This window comes from Ursus americanus, chromosome 11, assembly GCF_024610735.1.
Source record: "Ursus americanus isolate L20-20 chromosome 11, mUrsAme1.1.p, whole genome shotgun sequence".
Classification (NCBI taxonomy): Eukaryota; Metazoa; Chordata; class Mammalia; order Carnivora; family Ursidae; genus Ursus; species Ursus americanus.
The window spans coordinates 27,309,929-27,332,121 of record NC_142137.1 but is presented as its reverse complement, the minus strand read 5'-3'; the positions used below and the strand labels follow the sequence as shown (position 1 = coordinate 27,332,121).

The 22,193-nt window shown below is 44.1% G+C and overlaps 1 protein-coding gene across 4 annotated transcripts in view; it reads left to right on the top strand.

Annotated features, from left to right (window-relative positions):
- The window catches only part of SLC22A16 (solute carrier family 22 member 16), a 41,896-nt gene extending 20,032 nt beyond the window's left edge, over positions 1-21,864 (top strand). For 2 of the 4 annotated variants that reach the window (XM_045798472.2, XM_045798473.2), the window contains exons 3-9: positions 3,864-3,981; positions 8,297-8,828; positions 8,917-8,976; positions 11,856-11,983; positions 14,344-14,453; positions 15,719-15,818; positions 21,474-21,864. In XM_045798472.2, coding sequence (XP_045654428.2) covers positions 3,864-3,981; positions 8,297-8,828; positions 8,917-8,976; positions 11,856-11,983; positions 14,344-14,453; positions 15,719-15,818; positions 21,474-21,683 — 1,258 coding nt within the window. In that variant the 3' untranslated portion in view covers positions 21,684-21,864. The remainder of the gene's footprint in view (positions 1-3,863; positions 3,982-8,296; positions 8,829-8,916; positions 8,977-11,855; positions 11,984-14,343; positions 14,454-15,718; positions 15,819-21,473) is intronic. The other 2 variants (XM_045798475.2, XM_045798474.2) reach the window with 2 other exon arrangements.
- The last annotated feature ends 329 nt before the right edge of the window (positions 21,865-22,193 follow it).

Genomic DNA, 22,193 nt, shown 5'->3' with positions numbered 1-22,193 from the left:
AGTACTGTTCAATGATAGAAAGTTCAAAAACTAGCAAAAGTAACCTATCTTGTTTAGGGCTGCCTATAAACGTGGTAAAATGGAATGAAAAGCAAGGAATTGATGGTTGCCAAAATTAAGATAATGGTCCCTCCAAAAGGGGGCAAAGAGTTTGGGGTTTGGAATCAAAGGGAGGTGTGAGAAGCTATTGGGAAGGTGGCAATGATCTCTTTCTTACTTTGGGTTGTGATTTCCTAGATGTTTGAGTCTTTATTATTCTCCAAATTGTACATATGTATTTTTATCATTCTTATGTATGTATGATATATTATAATAAAAAAGCAAAGAAATAAGATCTGATCCCATCCTTATGGAGCTAGCAGTGTAGGAGAAAGACTTTTAAACAGATAATTTCAATGAAATGTGATCAATGCTTTTAAAATAATAACTCACATTTATGCACCATTTACTGTGCACTAGGTACTATTTTAAATGCCTTGTGTATTATCTCATTTAATTATTTAAAGAAGTCTGGGAGGTAGGCACTATTGGCCCTATTTTAAGTACTGGTGTGGAAAAGGAGGCACAGAAAGTTTATTTGGAAAGTAAGCAGTGGAGCTGGGATTTGAACCCAGGACTGAATGCCTCATTACTACAGTGTGTTGTCTCTTCATTTCTGCCACAAGACCACAGAAGATGGACAGAAAAGGCTGCACATTTGACCTGGGTTTTGAATGCTCACTAGGGAAGGCTTTCTAAGGGGGAGGGAACAATTTCATGCCCCGAGAGAGCCTAGAGCGTTCAGGGAATTGTGGGGAGCTCCATTTGGCAGAAGCATAGGATGGATGAAGGAAGTGAAGCAAAACCACACCCAGAATTGTTTTTATTTCTGGGAAGTGTGGGAGGGGGGTGCACTGGTGCGACATTAGAAGGGCCGGTTGGGGGGCCGCTGGGATGAGAGATATAGGAAATGGTGAAGGCCCAAATGAAGGCAGGAGAGACAGGGAGGGAAAGATGGACACATATCTTAAAAGATTTTATTTCTTTATTTGAAAGAGAGAGAGCAGCAGGGGGAGCAGCAGGCAGAGGGAGAGGGAGAAGCAGGCTCCCCGCAGAGTGAGGAGCCCAATGTGGGACTCGATCCCAGGACCCTGGGATTACGACCTGAGCTGAAGGCAGACGCTTACCCGACTGAGCCACCCCTGTGCCCTGAGGAGGCATTTTTAAACTGACATAATTTTGTGGCCACTATGCAGGAGGAAGAGGATTTGGGGGGAAGAATATCAACCAGCTCAGGAAACACGAGGGAAAGAGCCACCTTAGAAGAACGGGAAACATGTTTGAGTGTATTTTCCAATGAGCATGTCCTATCCCTGGATTAAGAAAAAAGGGGAAAATCAGAATACCACCACCAGCAATAACAAAAGAGGACAGCAGTGCAGGACGTGCAAATGGAGAAGAACCACTAGGAGCCGAAGGCCAGGGGGCCGTTAATAACGTGTATTTAGGAATCCGAGCCAGGAGAGCGGATGACGTCACAAGGGCAGAGAGCGTACAGTAGAGGACTTCAGGAAATGCCAGCATTGAGGCAGGTGGGCCCTCAGGACGGTATGGGCCAAACCTGGAGAGGGGTGTTCTGCAAACCCATGGGGAGCGGGCCTTCAGGAGCAGGCATGGTCAGTGGCACTAGAGAACACAGGCAGGTCGGGACTGAGAGAGGCAGCCTGGAGGTCCCTGGGGACTGGAGAGCCATCTCAGAAAAGTCAGTGGCGACCCGGTGGTCACTGGCTAAGGAACCGCAGGAGCTGAGGAAGTAGGGATTTCTTAAGGATAAGCCATCAGTGCGGGAAAGGCAGGATGTAATGTGGCTGAAGGAGTGATGGGGTCCAGAGAAGGTTCTTGTCCTTGGCTGGAAAAGACTTAAACTGAAAGGAAGGAGTCAGAGGAGAGAGAGAAAGAGAGAGGCAGAGGAAGTAATTGTTAGAGTAAGTTCTCAGAGGAGGTGGAAAGAGGCATGATCCAATACAAAGATTGCACACTGGTATTTGGAGAGAAAAGGGTGTGTGTCTCTAGAGAGGAGCGAGGAAAAGAGAGCTGAACGCAGATGCAGGTTGTGCTGGCAGGTGGGCAAAACAGGAAGTTGTGGGGCTTTCTCTTTGATGGTCTCTGTTCTCTCAGGAGATGGCTGGTAGAGACAATTGTGGGTGGTCGAGGAGGTTGGTTGGAGATGGGTAGAAAGTATGAAATGGCATTCAGGGCTCAGAGGAGTTTGGAGAACATGTGTGTATAGGGCCAACCATCCCTACTAGTATGTGTGGGAGCACAGAAGGCTGAGGGTGTGCAAAGGATTTTTTTTTTTTTGCTTGCATATCATCTGCTTTATCAGGCATATGTGTCAGTTGGAATCTCAAGGCTATATTCTTTTGCCTTAAAATTATCTGTCAGGGACAATTCACAGGGAGAAAATATTTGTGAACCACATATCTAATAAGAGTCCAGTATCCTGAATATATAAAAAACTCCTATAATTCAACAATAAAAAGACAAATAACCCGATTTAAAAATGGGGAAAGGATTTGGATAGATATTTCTTGGAATATATACAAACGACCAATAAGCACATATGAAAATGCTCACCATCATTAATCATTAAGGAAATGTAAATCAAAACCACAATGAGATACCCCTGCACACTCACTAGGATGGCGGTCATCAAAAAGATAGACAATAACAGACAAGAGTTACCAAGGATGTGGAGAAATTGGTTCCCTCATACGTTGTGGGTGACATTGTAAAAATGGGGCAGCGCCTTTGGGAAACAGTTCAGCAGTTCCTCCAAATGTTAAGCATCGAGCTATCATTATGGCCCAGCAATTCCACTCCTAGGTATATACCCAAGAGAACTGAAAACATAAGTTCACACAAAATTTCGCTCACAAAAAGTTAATGGCAGCATTATTCCCAATAACTCAAAAGCGGAAACAATCCAAATGTCCATCAGCTGATGAATGGGTAAACAACTGTGGCACAGCCACACAGTGGCATGTATTTAGATCCAAAAAGGAGTGAAGTACAGATATACGCTACGTCACAGATGAGACTTGAAGGCACAATGCTAAGTAAAAGAAGCCAGACACAGGAGGTCCTATGTTGTGTGACTGTTAATATAAAATGTCCAAAATAGGCAACTCCCTATAGAGACAGAAAGCAGGTTAGTGGTTGTCAGGAGCTGGAGGGAGCAGGAAAGGCGGAATGATGGCTCCTGGGTTCCGAGTTTCTTTTTGGAGTGATGAAAATGTCCTGGAATTAGTCATGAGCGTGGCACAACTTTGTAAATATACTACAAGACACTGAAGTGTATCCTTTAAAAAAGGTTGAATTATGTGTTATGTGAATTATATCTCAATTTTAAAAAAATCCATCAGGAATATAATTTGTTTGTTTGCTTTTTAGACAAAGAAATGCCCCTCCCCATTATGAAAATCTGGGGCAAGTAAGCAGCTTATTCTAGGAGCAGAATGTAGCAAGACCTCTGTTTTTAAGGAGGCCCGCCACGAGCTGCTTTACCCTTGTGGGCAGAGCCAGCCTCACAGGGAAGATGCTTCAATGTGTCAGAGAGCAGAAGGCCTGGGAGCAGAAGGACAAATCCCCCCTCCTCTCCCTCACCAGTCCTACGTTGGCAAGTTCTCTGGGGATCTCCACTGAAAGACAGGCCTCTTGCCTGTGTTAAACTCATAACTTCCCCAGATACATGAATGAATAGCAGCAATCATACGTAAGCTATTAAATACATAGGTGATATTCCTCTTCCGTGAGCTGGAGTGAATGCTTGAACTGTTATAACCACACCTTGCTTGTCCCGCTGTGTGATTCTTATTTTTCAGGATAGGAAGACGGCTTGTCTTGTGGTTCACAAGCACTGGCATATTTTTCTTTGGCATAGCAGCGGCATTCTCGTCTGATTATTACAGCTTCATGATCGCACGCTTTCTTCTCGCTATGGTGAGTCGTGTGTGTGGTTTAAAAAAAAAACCCTCATTAATTCTCCTGCAGTATTTTCGTATGGAGACTAACTGTCTTCGTTTGGGTCATTTAGAATGTGGTGAGAGAGAGAAAGGACTCATCTTTGTTCTTCCACTGAGAGGTCTTTCTGTGGAATAGTAGTGCCCTGTGTTACAATGAAACTCATTAACATGAAAAATGGTTGCTTACTAGGCAGAGACTTTTTGTTTGACTCCACGCCTGGCCCACGATCCACATTCCACAATTACTAAGGCATGATTTCATTTCTGAGCAATGCTATTGGCCGAGTCAGGCCCTGGGTGCATGAGCCAAACAGATGCTTAAGGTGCATTGTTAAGAAAGGCGTTTGTATAATGTGCAGTAGGAATGAAAACAAGAAGGCATTAGGCTTTTCTGTTAGGAGGAACAGGAAAATATAGGGAAAAGGGCATGAGCTTGAATACCAGCTTTGTCGTGTTTTGGCTTTTCACTGTGTGGCCTTGGGCAAACATGGTGTCCTCTTTGAGCCTTAGTTTCTAAGCTGTAAACTAGAAAATACTACCTGCTTCACTGGGTCGTTATCAGGAGTCCGTGAGATTAAAGTTAACATGCACGGTGGGCTGTCCTTCAGGTGGGGACTGGTATTGGAAGTGGAGCAGCCAGTGATGAAGTGCCCCCACATTTGGTGAGGCTTCCAGACAGGGTCCAAACTGCCAGATAACAGCAGCAGTGAATCCTGTTGGAGGTCACCAGTCAAGGGCAGTGGAGTGAAGTTTCTATCTGTGGGAGGAGCTTGTGACCTTGCTAAACTCAGGGACAGGCAGGCATCCCCTCTCAACAGGACGTAGGGGCCAAGATTCCAGGGAGAGGCCAAGGACTGCAATCTCAGGAGAGGCCCCAAGCCCTCACAGAGCAGACTGGTGTGTTCAGTTTTGGAGTCTTCATGGATGGCTGGACACGGTTCCTAGGAAGCCATGCAGATGGCCAGGGATAGGGACAATGCATAAAAAGAAAAAAAATTAAGAGAATTGGAGGTGTAGCCCCTTAAAAAAAAAGTAATTATATGTATTTAGGAATGTTAAGAATTTTTACTATAACAGATAACAACCCGCAGTCTGTCTCCACTGAGGAATGAATGAGGGGAAATGGCTCTGTGACTGCAGAGTGAGATTTATTGAGACCTTTGGTGGGAATGATGGTTCAGCGGAGGCACGGGTATGGAGAGAGTGTGAAGGTCCCCTTTGGAAGGCTTAAGAGGATGAATTCTGAAAATATCTGTTTCAGTCTTGCAAATACTGAGAAAATGAGACAGCCACTCATTGAATACATTTGTAAATGTGGCCTTAATTTTCTGTCTTTGATTTTCATGGAAAATGTAGTTGGAGTTAAATTCTGAGTAGAGAAGATGCAGGCAGACTCATTTACTCAACACATTTATTAGAATTTGTCCTCAGCGTGTAATGCTAAGTAAATCAGACCAGACTATTTCAATAACCCTACAGTGTAGTGGGAAGGCAAGACACTGATGGGCCATCTTCAAAAATACAATGTTAACAATGGAGGTGTGACAGTGGGGGGCCTTAAGTTGGGAGGGTGGAGAGGCTGGAGAGTCAGGGGCTTTTTAGTTCTGAAGAATGGGTAAGAGAAGAACGGTTCAGACCGAGGCAGCAAGTAAGAAGGCCCTAAGGTGAGAAGGAATTGAAGGTCCAGTTGTCTGGAGAATAGAGAGGAGATAAAATGCCTTGTTGAGGCTGAAGGGGTAGAGGGTGATTAGCCAGGGGTTGGAGGATGATTAAGAGTTTGCTTGATTTCCTAGAGGCAGTGGGAATCTCCTGAAGGGGTTCAGTGGGGCGAAGTGGCTATTCTGGCTGCTATGTGGGGGTGAGGTCAGGGGAGATGTAAGAACAGAGTGTTATCAGTGGAGGTGACAGGTGTGAATGGATCCAAGGAGTGTTTCAGAATTACATAATTGTGTACGGATTGTCTGAACCCAGTGATAGAAGTAAGCATAGGAGGTGGGAGTGGACTCAGAATTAATACGGAAAAAAACAACCCTGCCAGGCACTGATGTGACTGCTTGACTTAATGCGGGAAATTTGTAGCATTTGACGGTTATCGCCATCTTTGTTTACTGTAACAGCAGCAAACATTTACCAAACAACTAGATTCTTGGGTGTAGGAGTCCTCGTTATCAGGGTTCATTATCTGAGTCCTGCAATTACAAGATTGTATGGAGAAATGAAAGCTGTTGTCACAAAAACGTTAAACTGAACATTAATGCATAGGCCGCATCACACACATCCCTGCTTACTACTAGTGTCGTCCTCTCTGTCACAGGAGATTGCTTGTAGGTTAGCCTCTTTCTGACTCTCTGATGCAAGGAGAAAGTGCAGGTCTCACAAAAGATGTTTGATTACAAAAAGTCCTTGAGAGCAATGGGGAAAACGAAATCATCCTACCCAAATCCCTTGGCCAACTGGGATGTGGCAGAGCTAGAACAGTTAACGTTTGAAGAAATTAACATCCACAAGGATAATGACATGATGAGCCTTCAAAAGAGTATGATTTGAATATCAAAGGGTTAAGAGAGGCCTTTGGCTCTCGAATAATTTTGCAAAAATTAACTTTATGATTTGTGTTATAAAAGTCAAATGTGAAATACTCTTGTAGGAAAAATTCTAATCCTCTCAATCATCCCCCCCACAAAAAAAATCCATCATTGGATTCATTCTTTGTTTATTCCAAGAATGATCACATATTGCTATTATAGTCTAAATTTTGTTAAAAACAGGCTTTTTTTCAAAATAATTTTCCCCAATTTTTAAAAATGTGGTAAAATACACATAACATAAAATTTACCACCTTAACCATTTTTAAGTATACATTTCAGTGATACTAAGTATATTCATATCGTTGTGCAACCATGATCACGATCTATCTCCGGAACTCTTCCCGTTTTGCAAAACTGAAACTGTATGCCCATTAAACACTAACTCTCATTTCCTCCTCCCCCTAGCCCCTGGCCACCACATTCTATCTTCTATCTCTATGATTTCAGCTACATTATGTACCTCATATAAGTGGAACAATACATTATTTTATCTTTTTGTGATTGGCTTATTTCACTTAGTATAATGTCCTAAAAGTTCATGCATGTTGTAGCATGTGTCAGAATTTCCTTCCTTTTTAAGGCTGAATAATAGTTCATTATCTGGATAGACCACATTTGGCTAGTCTATCCATCTGTCCGTGGATGCTTGCGTTGCTCCCACATTTTAGCCATTGTGAATAAGGCTGTTACAAACATGGGTGTACAAGGATTTCTTTGAGACCTTGCTTTCAGTTGTGTTGTGTATATATCTAAAGTGGGACTGCTGGATCATATGGTAATTCTATTTTTAGGTTTTTTTTGGGAATCCCTGTGCTGCTTCCCATAGCAGCTGTATCATTTTCTATTCCCACCAATAGTGCACAAGAGTTCCAGTTTCTCCACATCCTTGTCAACACTTGTTATTTTCTGCCTTTTTTTTTTTTTTAATGTGGCGGTATTGCACTGTGGTTCTGATCTGCATAACCTAGTGGTTAGTGATACTGAGCATCTTTACATGTGCTTGTTGGCCATTCGTTTATCTTTTTGGAAAAATCTAAATTCTTTGCTCATTCTGAATTAGATTGTTTGTTTTGTTGTTGAGTTTTAGGAGTCTTCTATATGTCCTGTATTAATTTCTTATCAGATATAGGATTGGTAAATATGTCATTCCGTACGTTGCCTTTTCATTCTGTTGGTCGTCTCCTTTGGTGCACCGAAGTTTCTAATTTTCATGAAATTTTCTCTTTTGTTGCTCATTAAAATAAAGCTTCTGTCAAATCTTTCTCTTCACGTTAGTTACCGTAAGTTTTTGTTCCCATTTAACCATTTAGGATTGAATACTAAGGACCTCTTGTATATAGAGAAATTGGTAAGCACGTTTACGGGTTTATGAACTGAGAAATAAGTGCACGCTACAGAGGAATCCTTACATGAGACCAAAGGCAGTGCCTAACATATATCATACATAGCCTCTCATTTATATCAGACATAACCTCTCGAGTTTGGCCATTGGGGGTGGCGAGGGTGGGGGAAGGATGAAAAGAACCGTTTAAAGAAGAAGGATGGATTGGATTGAACACCATTTGATAAATGTAGTAAGGGTTTCAGAAAACAATTTTTGTCATTTTCTTTCTTGCTTATGTGTGATATGCACAGAGATCAGACCCCTCAGCAGTTATAAATGTGACCTTAAATCTGGACCACCCTCCCTGCTTTGTTTTTCAGTCTGGAAGTGGCTATCTCGTGGTGGTGTTTGTCTATGTGACGGAGTTTATTGGCGTGAAGTCTCGGACGTGGGCATGCATCCACATGCATTCTTTTTTTTCCATTGGAACAATGGTGGTGGCTTTGACAGGCTACTTTGTCAGGACCTGGTGGATCTATCAGATAGTCCTCTCCACAGTGACTGCCCCCTTTTTCCTGTGCTGTTGGATCCTCCCAGAGACACCATTTTGGCTTCTCTCAGAGGGAAGATATGAAGAAGCACAAAGAGTAGTTGATACCATGGCCAAGTGGAATAGGGCAAGCTCCTGTAAACTGTCAGAACTTTTGTCACTGGACCTAAATGGTCCTGTTGGCAATGAACCCCTTGAAGTTAAGAAGCACAACCTGTTAGATCTATTTTATGACTGGAATGTTGGAACAAGGACACTTACTGTTTGGCTGATTTGGTTCACTGGGTGTTTGGGATTCTACTTCTTCTCCTTGAATTCTGTTCATTTGGGAGGCAATGAATATTTAAACCTCTTCCTCATGGGTAAGTAGTTAAATTATATTTAAGTGTAGCAATGAAGTGATGTTTCCACCATGTTTTTAGTGTGTTTTTATTGTCTTTTCTCTACCAGGAACAATACCGCCAACTATATTATTATGGTCTCTTTTAGTGTCATTATGCTGGAACACAGGTATATATTTTCTTTTAAAACAGTGCCAACAGTCAGAAGAATTTAGTCTCTCCTTTCTTTTCTGCCTCTGCTCCTTGCTTGCTTCCTTCCTGCAAGCCCACCCCCATCTCAGAACTCTCTTTGAGAAGTGATGTCTATAATATCTGGCTTGTACCCTTTTAGATCTCTTTCTGTGCATTTTCATACATTTGTCCAGATAAAGAGATCATTCACTACCTATTGTTTTTTGTATGTGGCTTTCCTTTTAAAATTTAATATGTCTTGGAGATCTTCTGGTATCTTTCTACCTTCAAAAGTCCTTAATGTAGAAATTACAGTCAGTAAGATCACTTAAATACGTGCAACTATAATTTCGTTGTCATGCTTCCTTCATTTTAGTAGCAGGTTAAAATGGCTCCAGATATTGGTGTGACGTCTTGAGGTGTGACTCTGAGGGTCAACCAAATTCACACCAAACATGAGAGAAGTATTAGAAATCGGTATTTGTCCATCTAGTCTTAACTTCTGGTCATTTTCACAAAGGCTGCCTGCATTTCCTATTATTCTCAGAAAAATCTTGCTTTTACATTTTTACATATAGATAGCATCCCTTCTCATTAAAGTGCTCTGATGACACATGTGTTTTTGTTTATTATAGCTCAGCAGGAATTACCAGAGAAGTCATTTTAAGCAGAACCCCCCCCCCATAAAACCCACTATTTTCTTTTTGGGCAAACCAACAAGTTTGCAGAGTCCATCTTGGCTTCAAACCCATTCTATAAGTCAGTTTGAGAGATGATGCAGTATTCCTAGAACAGAGCAGCAAGTGGCAGGAGGACCAAGTGGGGTGGGGTGTGACGTGGGGAAGCTTAGGGAAGCTAGAATTCTTAGATCGTTATGATACAGTTGCTTTGTTTTAATAGAGATATAAATTCTCAAGAAACTGGGACATCTCATAAATATAAAAATGTTTCTAAGATAAATATACTTGGTTTTCTCTTCTCTACTGTCTTGGAGGTTTCATGTTATTACTCTTCCCAGAAGTCCTCTTGCTGGCAGGCACTTCCAGTCAGTGTTTCTAGGCTGTGACATTTTGGAATGAGTTTTCATCTCCCGAGATGGGTTGGGGCTGGTGGGGATTTCAGCCCAGGTTTTGTGCCACTTGCAGGTGATAAATACTTCAGCAGCTTCAAGACATACCCTTTGGGGTTATGTGGGAATAGGAGCGGAACTGGGTCTGTATTAAAGAGTGAAGAAAGTAATGGCAGATTGTCCAAATCCCAGGAGGCTTGGACCTCGTTGCTTGCACCATTTGTATCCCAGACACAGTCACACCAAAAATTAGACGTGGTATCAATATCCTGAAGCAACAACCCAAGAAAAACCAGTGTTGGATACTTTCAGTGTCTCTTCAGCCATTTCACAGTTGATGCCCTGCTTGGCTAGACCCCAGGAAGTTGGTTGGTGGCCCAACACCCAGTCCTGAGGCACAGAGGGAGGCAGTGGGGGACGGAGGCTGCAGGAAAGGAGTCTTGGCTCCCGAAGATCTTGCTTCTGGTCCCTGAGCTGTCCCTTACTCATTTGGCTCAAAGCATTTACTCTCCATTTGAAAGTGGGGACACTACGGCAGGCTGACTTCCATGCAGCTCTTTTGAGGGTCATTATCTTATTTGACCTTGAAAAGTGCTTGATAAACTCTTAAAAGTAAAAAAAAGGTAGAGTAAGAGACGTACACCCTGACCTGGCCTGAAAGCATGGACCTTACCTCTGCAGGGTCCATGGAAGGGAGCATTTTCTTCAGAGCTGACTATTTTCCATGTCGATGAAAGGGAGCGAGACCAGCGCTCAAAGGCGGCTCGGAATGTTATTTTTTGCCTTTGCCCGGCCAGTGTTTTTTTGAGCAGCAGAGCTGTGTACATTTCTGATGTATTACTGAGAATGTTCACCCGGAGTATACGTATCTACCCCTATGATGTGTTCAGAAGCTGTGGGAGACAGCGAGGCGGACCTGCCTCTCCAGGTGCTTGCAACGTTCTGCAGTTGCGCAGACAAGGGCAGGTCACTCCTGATCGGCTGGGGAGGAGCATCCTGAGATTAGGCAAACTGCAGAGGGAGGGGAGAAGTCGACACTGAATTACTTGGAAGATCTGGGCTGGTAAACAATGGCAGTTTCCTAGAGGAGATCGTTGGGTTTGCTCAGTTTGGCCGAAAGATCTTGCTTGCTTCCTGTTTTGTTCTGGCTGGTAGACATAGTGCTTTTTGGCCCTGGATCTCAGATTCAAAGAGAAGAGCTTTTAAATCAGTTATGGACTTAGAGATCCAGCTCTTTACTTTGGTGGTGGGGCAGTAAAAGAGGCCCGAGGCCGTTTCTGTTTCGTAGGGGATTCATGTTAGATTTTTAGATGTTTATTTTTAGATTTAAAAATCCATCACGCATTATTATTAGTTTGTGTACCTAGTTGACACCGAATTTTCTACTTCAGTTCCTAACTTTGAAGTTACTGATCTAGAATTTTCCTTCATTCTGCCAAGCGTGAGAAACCAAAGATCAGAAATTATCAGTGTCATCTATGAATTTACTTATGCATTCATCCAACAGGCTGTCCTCTGGGCCCCATGCTGTGTACTGGGGAGCTTCCAGTAGGGGGCAAGATCCCCAGGACAGGTGATAAGTGCCAGGTGGATTGTGGGAGCGTTAGTGCACTTCACAGGACACATCCTCTTCACTCCAGGGAGCTTAAAAGGTGTAGGGCTTGCAGGGCAGGCGTTGGGTGGTTCTTAGGGGCCCCTGGAAGCGGGAAGAGGGCTGATCACTCCTTTTGGGTGGTGGGTTAGAAGGCGCGGTCCCCTTGTGTGGTTGGTTGCCATGGCTTATAGAGAGCCCTTTCACTCAATGACAGGTGCAGTGGAAATTCCTGCCTACATCTTCATATGCTGGGGGATGGACCGTATAGGGAGAAGGAACATTCTGGCCTTCTCCCTTATCTCAGGAGCACTGCTCTGTGGTGTGGTTATGGTGATCCCCAAGGTGAGTTATTTTTATGTTTTATTGAAAGCATGGTTAGTTATACTATGACAGTAAGTATGAAGATGAATTCAGACATATGGACGGAGTATATACATAATATTTTAAAATTAAAAAAAAAAACTGTTCTTTCTCTGTGATGTAAGTAATACGTGTTCATTGTAACAAAAAAAATAAGGAAAATGTAAAAAAAAAAAAGTCCATAATCCCACTTCCCAGAGATGACCAGTGTTGTATTTTGTAAACACAATGGTCCTGAATGAGGAAGGTTGATCACATGTTCCAGTGATTATTATTATCTTAAACATTCATTCATTCAACAAATATGTATTCTGCATATATTATGTGTCAGGTATTGTTCTAGGTGCTGAAGACACACAGTGAATCAAGTTTCTGTCAGTATGAAGAAAACCAAAACAGGATGACGGATGAGGGGAGAGAGAGAGAGAGTGTGTGTGTGTGAGACATATGTGTTTATTTTATCCAGGGTGATCGAGGATGGTGTGCCTCTCAGAGAAGGTGACCGTTGATTAGAAACCTGAAGGAGGGAGGAAGCCATAGAGACATCTGGAAGATGTAATGAGTTTTATATTCAGGACTGTTTCAATTTAAATAGTTGTTTTTCATTGCAGTAGATTAATAGTTTCCAATTTCGAGTACACCTAAATCCCTCAAGAAGCTTGTTCTTAAAAATGCAGTTTCCTACTGAGAAACACTGCCATGAGCTACTGAAACCACTTTCCCATTTCGATATTTGGGCAAACACCATCCCCTAGAAGAACTCTTGCATCCAGAAGCGCTCCTCATCTTCCCTCCCACAAATGTTATCAGAACCTGTGTTTTCATTCCTGATTTGGAAAATATGGTCACTCTAACAATACTTTAAAATACTTTCTATAATTTTCTTTAGGATTATATAATTATTCCGCAATAGTATCTTACCATTTAGAGCAAGGCATATTAAGTTTTGCATATTGTTTGAAATTTACTTTAAGTTAACCAGTGACTTCTTTTTATTGTAATACTTCACTTAAATCTCAAGGTTGGCGAATCAAATGTTTTATGTAACTGAAATTTCCAGCTGATTGATACCCAACTAATGTGGAGGCAGTAAAACTACTGAAGACCAGGAGGTTGCTGCCAGTTTGAGGGAACTTCATCCATACCTTTTTTTGTTTGTTTTTTTAAAGTGGTTTACAGGTATACTAGTTGAGTTGATGACAGCTGCCTTTGAGCTAGCTGGTGAAGGTTTAGGAGAACCCCAGAGCCTTTGATTCTATAATGGTTAAGCCCCTGTGATAATGGGGAAAGCAGAGTAGCTGATGGGGATTTCTAGAAACAGGGCACTAACACTTGACCACAAATTTCTTCCTTCTAATAAAGTTTCTCCCCAAATGGCAGTGTCAGCATACTTCAGTGTGTTTCAAGTCACATTAATTCATTCAACAAACACTGTCTACAACAGATACTGTCAACAGATTCATCCCACAAACACTCAGTAATCAGGATGACAGGGTGACATTAGTTGCTGTATTAGAGGCATTGTCAAGTCCCAGTGACTTCACATAATAGACATTTATTTCTTGCTCATAGACAGCTTGATGTGGGCGTACCTGGTTGGTGGTGGTGGGAGTGGTGGGGGGGTGTTTGGCTCCATGGAGTCATTCAGGGATTCAGGTCGACAGAGGCACCGCCACGCTCAACTCACGAACTCCAGGGTCCCCTGGGTCTCCACATCCAGCTGGCAGACAGGAGAGGAGAGAAAAGATGGAACGTGGGAGGTCTTTGTGAGCCACGGCTGGACGGGGAGCGCAGCAGGGGCAGCAGAAACTGCATTGGAGGCGCTGAGAGGTGTCACTGTTGAGAAACTCATCGACCAAAAGAAAAAAAAAAGAAACTGTTTCAATAGCTCAGTTATCACTTTCAAATTATTTTCTGAAGAGAATTTATAAGCTAGAGGATTACTGTCACAAAGGGCACATTTTGCTCTTAAGGTTCTTTGATTCATCCTGCTTGGATCAATTCCAGAAGGAGTGGGTCAGTTATTATTGGAACCGGTACCATCTGGGCGTGTCTCATTCCATAACAGTCTTCGCAAATGGCGTTTCTAATTTGGTAATTTGACATCTCCAAGACTGGGGGAGGCACTATTATACTTTTCTCTAAATTTCAGAAAGATGAAAAGCTTTTACAGACCATGAGTAGGATTACAAAATAAATTCAAACAGAGAAATGAAACTTTTCATTGTGTTGAACAATATTGGATAACTAGAAAGTTTTAAATCATAATTTTTAACATTTTCTATTTTTCTTTTAAGAATATTACTCATAATGGTCTATTTTACTAATACGTGTGTTTTCAGGATCACTTTATTTGGACGGTGGTGGTGACTATGGCTGGAAAATTTGCTATAGGGGCATCGTTTGGCCTCATTTACCTTTACACGGCAGAGCTGTACCCGACCATGGTAAGGTAAGAGTTACTTCTTCCTCTTTTGTTTTCTTGGTATCTTTTGCTTACATGTCGTTTCATTATATTTGACCTTTGAGTAGCAATGCTTTCTTTCTGTCGCAGTCACTGGAGCTCTAAGATACGGGAAAGTCACATGATGATGCTGATTCTGAATCTGAGGCTTTGTCTACACCTCATTAGCAAAGATATTAAAGAAAGTGTTGTGACATCACACTCTATTATTCTAAAATCATTTTAAATCTCAAATACAGTTGACTTACACGACTCTCCGTATGGCTCAAGGCTAATTTTCTCAGGATGTGTCTCTTGATGTTCTGATGTCCGTTGTCTTAATTTTTAGGGTTTCCATGACAAAACACCAGGGTTGGGTGGCTTGAAACAGCAGGAATCTATTTTCTCACATGTCTGGAGGCTAGAGGTCCAAGATCGAGGTGTTTGGCAGATCTGGTTTCTCCAGTGTGGGGCCTCTCTCTCCTTGGCTTTATAAGAGATACTTATTCACATTAAATCACATTCTTTCCTTCTTACTAGACATTCTATAAGGCTACCTTAAATAGCTTTTAAAGAAAAGCACATTAATATACTGCTTGACTTTAACAAATTGAAATAGAATGTTCCATAGATGTGTATCTTCCGTTCTCCCCCATGCCCGTCCATTCCCTACCCCAAACAAATTCCTGCTCTAGAAGACCAGTGTGATTCTCAGTGTTAGACTGAATGAATATACCGAAGGGCCTCATCTGCATAGCAAAGGAAGAATGGTTTACCTTTTTTTGGGGGGGGGGGTGGTCTTGAGTGTCTCGAATTATCTGTATGCTTGTATGTACCACTGTTTCGCAGAATGTGGATATAAATCACAAGGGAGGGGCGCCTGGGTGGCACAGCGGTTAAGCTAAGCGTCTGCCTTCGGCTCAGGGCGTGATCCCAGCGTTATGGGATCGAGCCCCACATCAGGCTCCTCTGCTATGAGCCTGCTTCTTCCTCTCCCACTCCCCCTGCTTGTGTTCCCTCTCTAGCTGGCTGTCTCTATCTCTGTCGAATAAATAAATAAAATCTTTAAATAAATAAATAAATAAATCACAAGGGATTCTTGAAACTTTAGTGTAAAATGATTTTCCAGTATATTAGGCCGAGCTTAAGTTCTGTTATATTTATTCTCTGCTGGGAGTGGGGACGGGGGCTGCAGGCGGTCCGTCCCTCTGGGCGCCTGTGCTCTCTGCTCGTCCCAATTCTCGCTGCTGTCTTAATGCTCCTTGTGTTCGCAGGTCGGTGGCTGTGGGAAGCGGCAGCATGGTGAGCCGTGTGGGAAGCATCGTGGCCCCATTCTGGGTTTCTCTCTCCAGCGCTTGGACCTTCCTGCCACAGGTGGGAATCATTTCGAGAACCTCACTGAGGCAACAGAGAGGCAGAGCAGCTCACTGCCTTCTGTATTTTTAGTTCTTGGAAGGCAGTTTATAATTCAATTACGGAAGTTTTTAGAAACCTTATTAACAGCTCACCAGTCGGTAAGTAGAGCTGTGGTTGCTGTTTTGTGTTCGGTGATTGCGTTTCGCCCCCGGTGAGCCCTTAACTGCACTCATGCCCTGCTATGGCAGGACCTCTCCCCACCCATCTCCTGAAGCTGCATAGGGAGAGCTCTGGTCTCCATCGTCCCAGGGCCTCGGCCCTGTCAGCGGGCCCACGCCGCCCTCGCCTCTGGGTTCCCACCGTGTGCCTGCAGGTCAAGGTGAATTCTGGAGGCTGCCTGCTGCTTGGAGGGTTCTATGGTGCCTGATGGAGAGGTTTAGGGGTCTGGGTTTCAACTTACCTGAAACTTGATGGGTTTTTCATGGAGGAGGCTTCTGGTCAGGAGTAAGATGGGGGACGGTGGGGGTGGGGGCTTAGGGAGCAGGGGAGGGTTGGGGGTGGGGGCTTGGGGGTGGCCTGCGGCACTATGAGACTTAGGGGAGAGCCCTGGGTCTCTGGCCCTCTCCCCCTTCCTCCAGGTGCCCCCTTCTGAACTTCTTTGCCACAGCTCTCTCTAGGCTGTCCCTCGTCTTCAGTGCTCCTCATTCTTTTTCTGGTTTCCCCTTAAATAGATTGATTCTCCAAGAGCCCATTCCAGGTATCCTCCCCAGTCCCTGCATGGATAACCTCTTCTCCGTTCTGACTTCCCTTCCATGCTGCAAACCCATGCTTCCCCTGGTCTCATGGATATTCTCCCGGGGTGTCTCACAACAGAGTCAGCTGTTGCCAGACAGGACTGGTCTGTGCCTTAACGCCTTTCTCCTCTGCCCCCCCACTTTGGGGTAGAGGTCAGTGGCCTCCAGCATGACACTTGAGCATCCGTGTTTTATTTGCCCTGTTCTTCTGTCCCCTTCTCCTCCCCATCCATGACATCAAACCCTCACCTTCCTTCTCAAAACCGCCTCAGCTTACCTTTCATCAGTTCAATGGCCCCCACCTTCTGCCTCCCAGATCCTCTCCCTGTGCTTCCACCCACCCCATCAGAAGAGTTTGCCACATCACAGCTCCGACCTGACTACCACGTCACCTTCAGGGCAGAAGAAAATCTGAGCTCTGCTGGATATTGAAGTCCTTTCCAGATGGACCCCCTGCAGATCTCCCCTGCTTTATTTCATTTCCTCACGCATTTCCTTCTCTGCTGCATGCCCCCTCCTCCTGTGTCTCATCCCTTCTGCAGAGAAGCCTTCTCCCATCTCTCCTTGCTAAACTTGCACATGTATCCTTGAAGACGCAGAGCAAACCCTACTTCTCTGAGAAAGACACTGGATCCCACCATCCCACATCTCCCTTCCCCCCAGTCTGTGTAGAATTTCACCTGTGCTGCTTTCCCAGCCCATGTGGAGCCACAGTCTGGCTTTATGATCTGCACATGTGTCTTTGCCCCCCTGGTTAAACTGTTGGACTCTAGCAGGACAGGAAACTTTGGATCCCCATGACTGTATCCAGCAAAGCATTTCCCTCTGTCTATGTGCCACTCATGTTATCACTTAATTGGTATTTTAAATCAAATAGACTGGCTTTTAAAATCAGCTTCGTCTTCAGCAGTATCATCAGCGAAATCGTGGGTGTGTTTGCTAGTCATATGTTTTTCTAAAATAAAGCAATGAGATCTCACCATAGAACAGAGCATGCGGCGCTCCCTAAAATCACCTTGCACACACGGGTGGTGTGCTGTGTACCCACTCTTTGGGAATCATTGGCCTAGCCTGCATCTCTCTCATGTCCCAGTAACAGGCACTTGGTCAAGTTTGCTTAGTTGCAGTGTTGGGAGGCAAGCATCTTTCCTGAGCTGACTCTGAGGTTGAGAAATGATACGTGCTGTCTGGCCTGCATGGAGATGTGTTTTTGGAGAGTTCACCATCCTATTTAGGGCATGGACTTTTCTAGAAGCATCTCCTTTGTGCTAGCACTTTGTGCTCCTCATTATATAGATAGGCGATAGAAGTGGAGAAGGCATTTTTGAAACCAATAAGCTGAAACACACAGAAGATAAATAAATCTATAAAAGCAAACTGCTATAAGAATACTAAAACCAAATAAGGATAAAAAAAAAAAAGACATCCATAATAGTCAGTTAGGGACTATGGAGTCAAAAGGGACTTTAAATTTTATTTAGCAGGTACTTAAATAGCACTTGTTATGCTAAACTACAAAAACCGGTCTTCATAGAATGCAGATACTATTTGTTGCTATCCCCATTTTACAGACCAGGAAACTGATGTGCAGAAAGTAATCGGTAATCCAAGGTCACAGAGGTGACAGAGCTTGGATTCCAACCCAAATACCATGCCTTTCACACAGGTTAAAGAAACAGTACAAAAGGGAATGCAGAGAAACAAGTCCTCCGCCCTGACCCTGAGTGCCCCTGTCCCCGTCCCCAAGACCACCTCTGTCAGCAGGGTCTTGTGTACGTTTGCAGAGAGATTCTGGGAATATGCTTCCTTGGGATGCAACAGATGATGCTTGTTGTTTTTAATGAGTAAAAAAATAAATTACAGAATTTCTCATTAAGTTTATTTATGGGTGCCAAACTGCCTAGGGAGCCAATATTTCATTTGGAGGAATGGAAATGCGGATCTAGAAGATAAGTTGGTATTTTTTCTTTTAAAAAGATGCACGTGAAAATCACTCATTCTGATGCTTTTATTATCAACCATGTTTTCTAGTAATCTAAAAAACAAGTGGACACTAACTCATATCAGTTTTATATTCTTCAGTTAGTCTGGCAAAGATTTATTGAGTGTTGTTCTTGAACTAACCTCCTCGTTAGGGGCCGTGGAGCAGAAATGAAACAAGTGTCCTGAGAAGCGTCCATCCAGTGTGGTGGAGAAGGCGGGAGAGCAAACCAGCCCGAGCCCCAGAGATGAGGGCTGTAGATGGGGAATGCCAGGGTTATGGGTTATAAGAGAAGTCTAGTAACCCAAGCTAGGGCCAGAGGGGAGGCTTCCTGGAGGAGGGGGCCTTCAATCTATGGCTAGAAGGGCCAGTAAGAGTCAGCCAGAGGAGAAAGAGAGAAGGGAATTCTAGGCAGGGGGCACAGGAAGGCTTACAGGGGAAAAGGAACATGGCCAGTTTGGGTTTGGGATCAAGCTTATTGCTAACACCAGGGTGGGTTATAGAAGTCAGGAGAGAATCTAGAAAAACAGGCAGGGATGTCAAAGGAGGTCAGAAGGGAAGTGCATTCGTGCTAAGGGTGACTGAGAGACAACAGGATAGAAAAGTCACATCCACGGGACCTGGTGACCAGTTGGGTGTGCTGGAGGTCGGGAGTGGGAGGAATGCCAGAGCCATTCTTGGCAGCTGGAGGGAACCCAGGAGGAGGGACAGGTTGAAACGGGGAAGGACAGTGCACTGGAATTGTGTGTGATGTGTGGGAGGCACCTGCAGGTCGGCCAGCAGAGGTGTCTGGGAGGCAGATGGCTTTCAGGTCTAGAGCTCAGAGCACAGGAGGAATGGGTGTGGGAGCCAGTTTATGAAGAGGTGAGGGAGGAGAGCAGACGGAAGGGCAGAGGAACAATGGCATTTAAGGTGCGATGGAAGGAGCGCCAGGTGCAGCAGCCAGGGATGTGGGGAGGGGGCCAGGACCCCAAAGGATGAGAGGAGGCGAGGAAGGCAGGAGAGGACAGCAGCTAAGAAGGAGCAGGACAGGAAAGGTCTGTTGGGTTTGGCAGCTAGGAGTCTGTGGCCTGGGAGGAGCAGCTTCTGTGGATGGTGGGAGAGGGCCTGCGGACGGGCTAGCAGCTTGGGGGGCGTGGGCCGAGGCTGGGAGCGTCTCTGGTTTCTTTGAATGATGTGATCACGTTTATTGACTGCTTACCGTGGACAGGGGCTGTTTTAAGTACCTTAGATGGGTCATTTAATTTAATGCGTTCGACCATCCTTTGAAGCAGGTACTACTCTTATTTCCGTTTGACAGATGAGGAAACGGAGGAGCAGGAAGTTTAAGTAACCAAGTTCACATGGGTAGCAGGAACAAGTTCCCAGGCGGAGAGGACACAGAGATTCTAGGAGGCTTGAAAACTGATATTTTTACTGAAGGAAAATGACTGGTAGAAAGGAAAAGGTCAAAAACATGTGAGGAGGGAAGTCTGTTGATAGAGGAAACCCCCCAGCCCCCCAGGGCCCCCCTCACCCCACTCTTGGAGGCCAGAAGCAGTGGGGTCTGGAGAGGGTGGAGGGGGAGAGTGAGAGGTGGGGAGGTGGGGGTAGAGGCCTTGTGAGGATGCTCAAGGGGTAGAGGGAGCTGGTGGGGAGGCAGGAGACTAGGTCTTATGCTGAGAGAGAGGAGGGAGGTGGAGGGTGATGGGTTTATGTCCTGACTATCCTTCTCACAGCCAAGGCAAAGAGAAAAATCCAGACCTCATTTGGGTCTTCCAGTGATTCTAGCTCTTGTTTAGACTTACTCAGTGGGTACACCTGCTGTGTCTGCAGGCACCGGAAGTCTCCTTTAAGCATCCTTTGGAATGTCATTTTAAGTTCTGCGACTGCTTCCAGGCTTGCTCAAGTATTTCTAAGAATTAGGTTATCAGCGTTCAGGAAAACAAACTAATAACCCGTCGTCCCGGGTCTGCGTGTTACTGATGGGGCCTTGCACCACGCCACGGAGGCACTGTGTGCGCTCCAAGTGTGTAGATCTGTCAGGAAAACCAGGCCTTATTTTATTTTTATGGACTCTTCCCAGGCAGTAATTTTGGCTGGAGGCGTTTAAATTATGTAAGGATGGAACCATTTTTATAGACTGTGTAGAGATTTAGTTCTAGAATCCACCCAGGATCTTCATAAGGATCCACTGAGAATAGATATGCAGACTTGGATTCTTAATGCGACTTGCTGTTTTTTGAATTGGGGTAAAGTTGGTATAATGTGATTTGCATTTTTAAAGGCAAACACCTGGTGCTAATCTAAAACGTTGCCTTTTTTGTGTGAAAATTTGACAAGTAAAGAAATACTGAATTATTTAGGAAATCACATGGACCCTTACCCCCCAAAGTAACAGTTAGTTTCCATTGGCCTTTATTTGGTTCCCCCTAAATTCTGTAGGTTTTGGTTCATTGAAACATTCATTCACTCGTCCATTCATTCATTCATTCATTCATTCTGTGTCATCTATTGAATATTGATCATGTTCCGATTTGGGGGGCAGGGACAGGTTTGACTAAGACAGACTCTGACTGTGAAGTTCCAACCCAAGGTTCAGTTGCTGGGTTTCTCTGGGGTCTGGGAAGATGGGGCATCTCCATGCAGCTCCTAGGACAGTGCCTGCAGGAGTCCTAATCTAGGCACTAACTGGGATTTACTGAGTAGCTCTCCGTGGTGGTCAGTGAATGAATTAGCGAGTGACAATTCTGCCGGACCACATACGTGACCAAAGTTGCCCGGGGGAGTAAAAATTACAACTGTTGCATCCCATTTAATGCTACTGTCCTCTGAAAAAGGTTCCGAAATTATTATTCTCTGAAGGGTACATTTCTTTCTTGATATGTCACTCACTGTTGTTCTTGTAATTCCTTCTAGCTGCTTGTTGGGATTTTGGCCTTCATAAGTGGACTGCTATCCCTAATGCTTCCGGAAACCATGGGGAGGCCTCTGGCGACGACTTGGGAGGAGGCCACCAAACAGGATACAGAAAAAGAGAGTTCAGGCAAATTATTTCCCACAACCAATAATACTGCGTTGGAAAAAGTAGAAGTCATTGACTCGGGGGTTTCTGGTTTTGGCGAATAAATGTGCTGCGTGTGCTGTCTAGCGCCTGACCTATTGTTTATTTTCATGACTTTGTATTAGAGGAGTATTATTCTCATCTCCTGAATGTCATTTGTATGTCTTTTAAAAATTTTTTGTAAGAAAATCCTAAAACAATTGTTTTGTAAAAGTAAAAGAAATAAAACCAAGATGAGAATTCTCATTTTTTTACATGCTTTATTACTGCCATAAAATATTTCCCCCTATTTGTTCTTACATATTATTGATTCTCAAATGTCCCCCTGACTCCAGCCATGCAGGCCTGAGGGAATATCACACCCTCCCATCAGGACCAGGGACCCCCTGCCCCCCTGGGGACTGGAACAAAAGGGCATGGGAGCCTTTGACCAAGCCCCTTGAAGATTTTGTTTCTGATATTCCTTCTCCTCTTTGAGAATCACAGCTCTAAATTCAAATTTTATTCAAAAATGCCCCGTTGGGGCACCCGGGAGGTGCAGTCGGTGAAGCGTCGACTCTTGGTTTCAGCTCAGG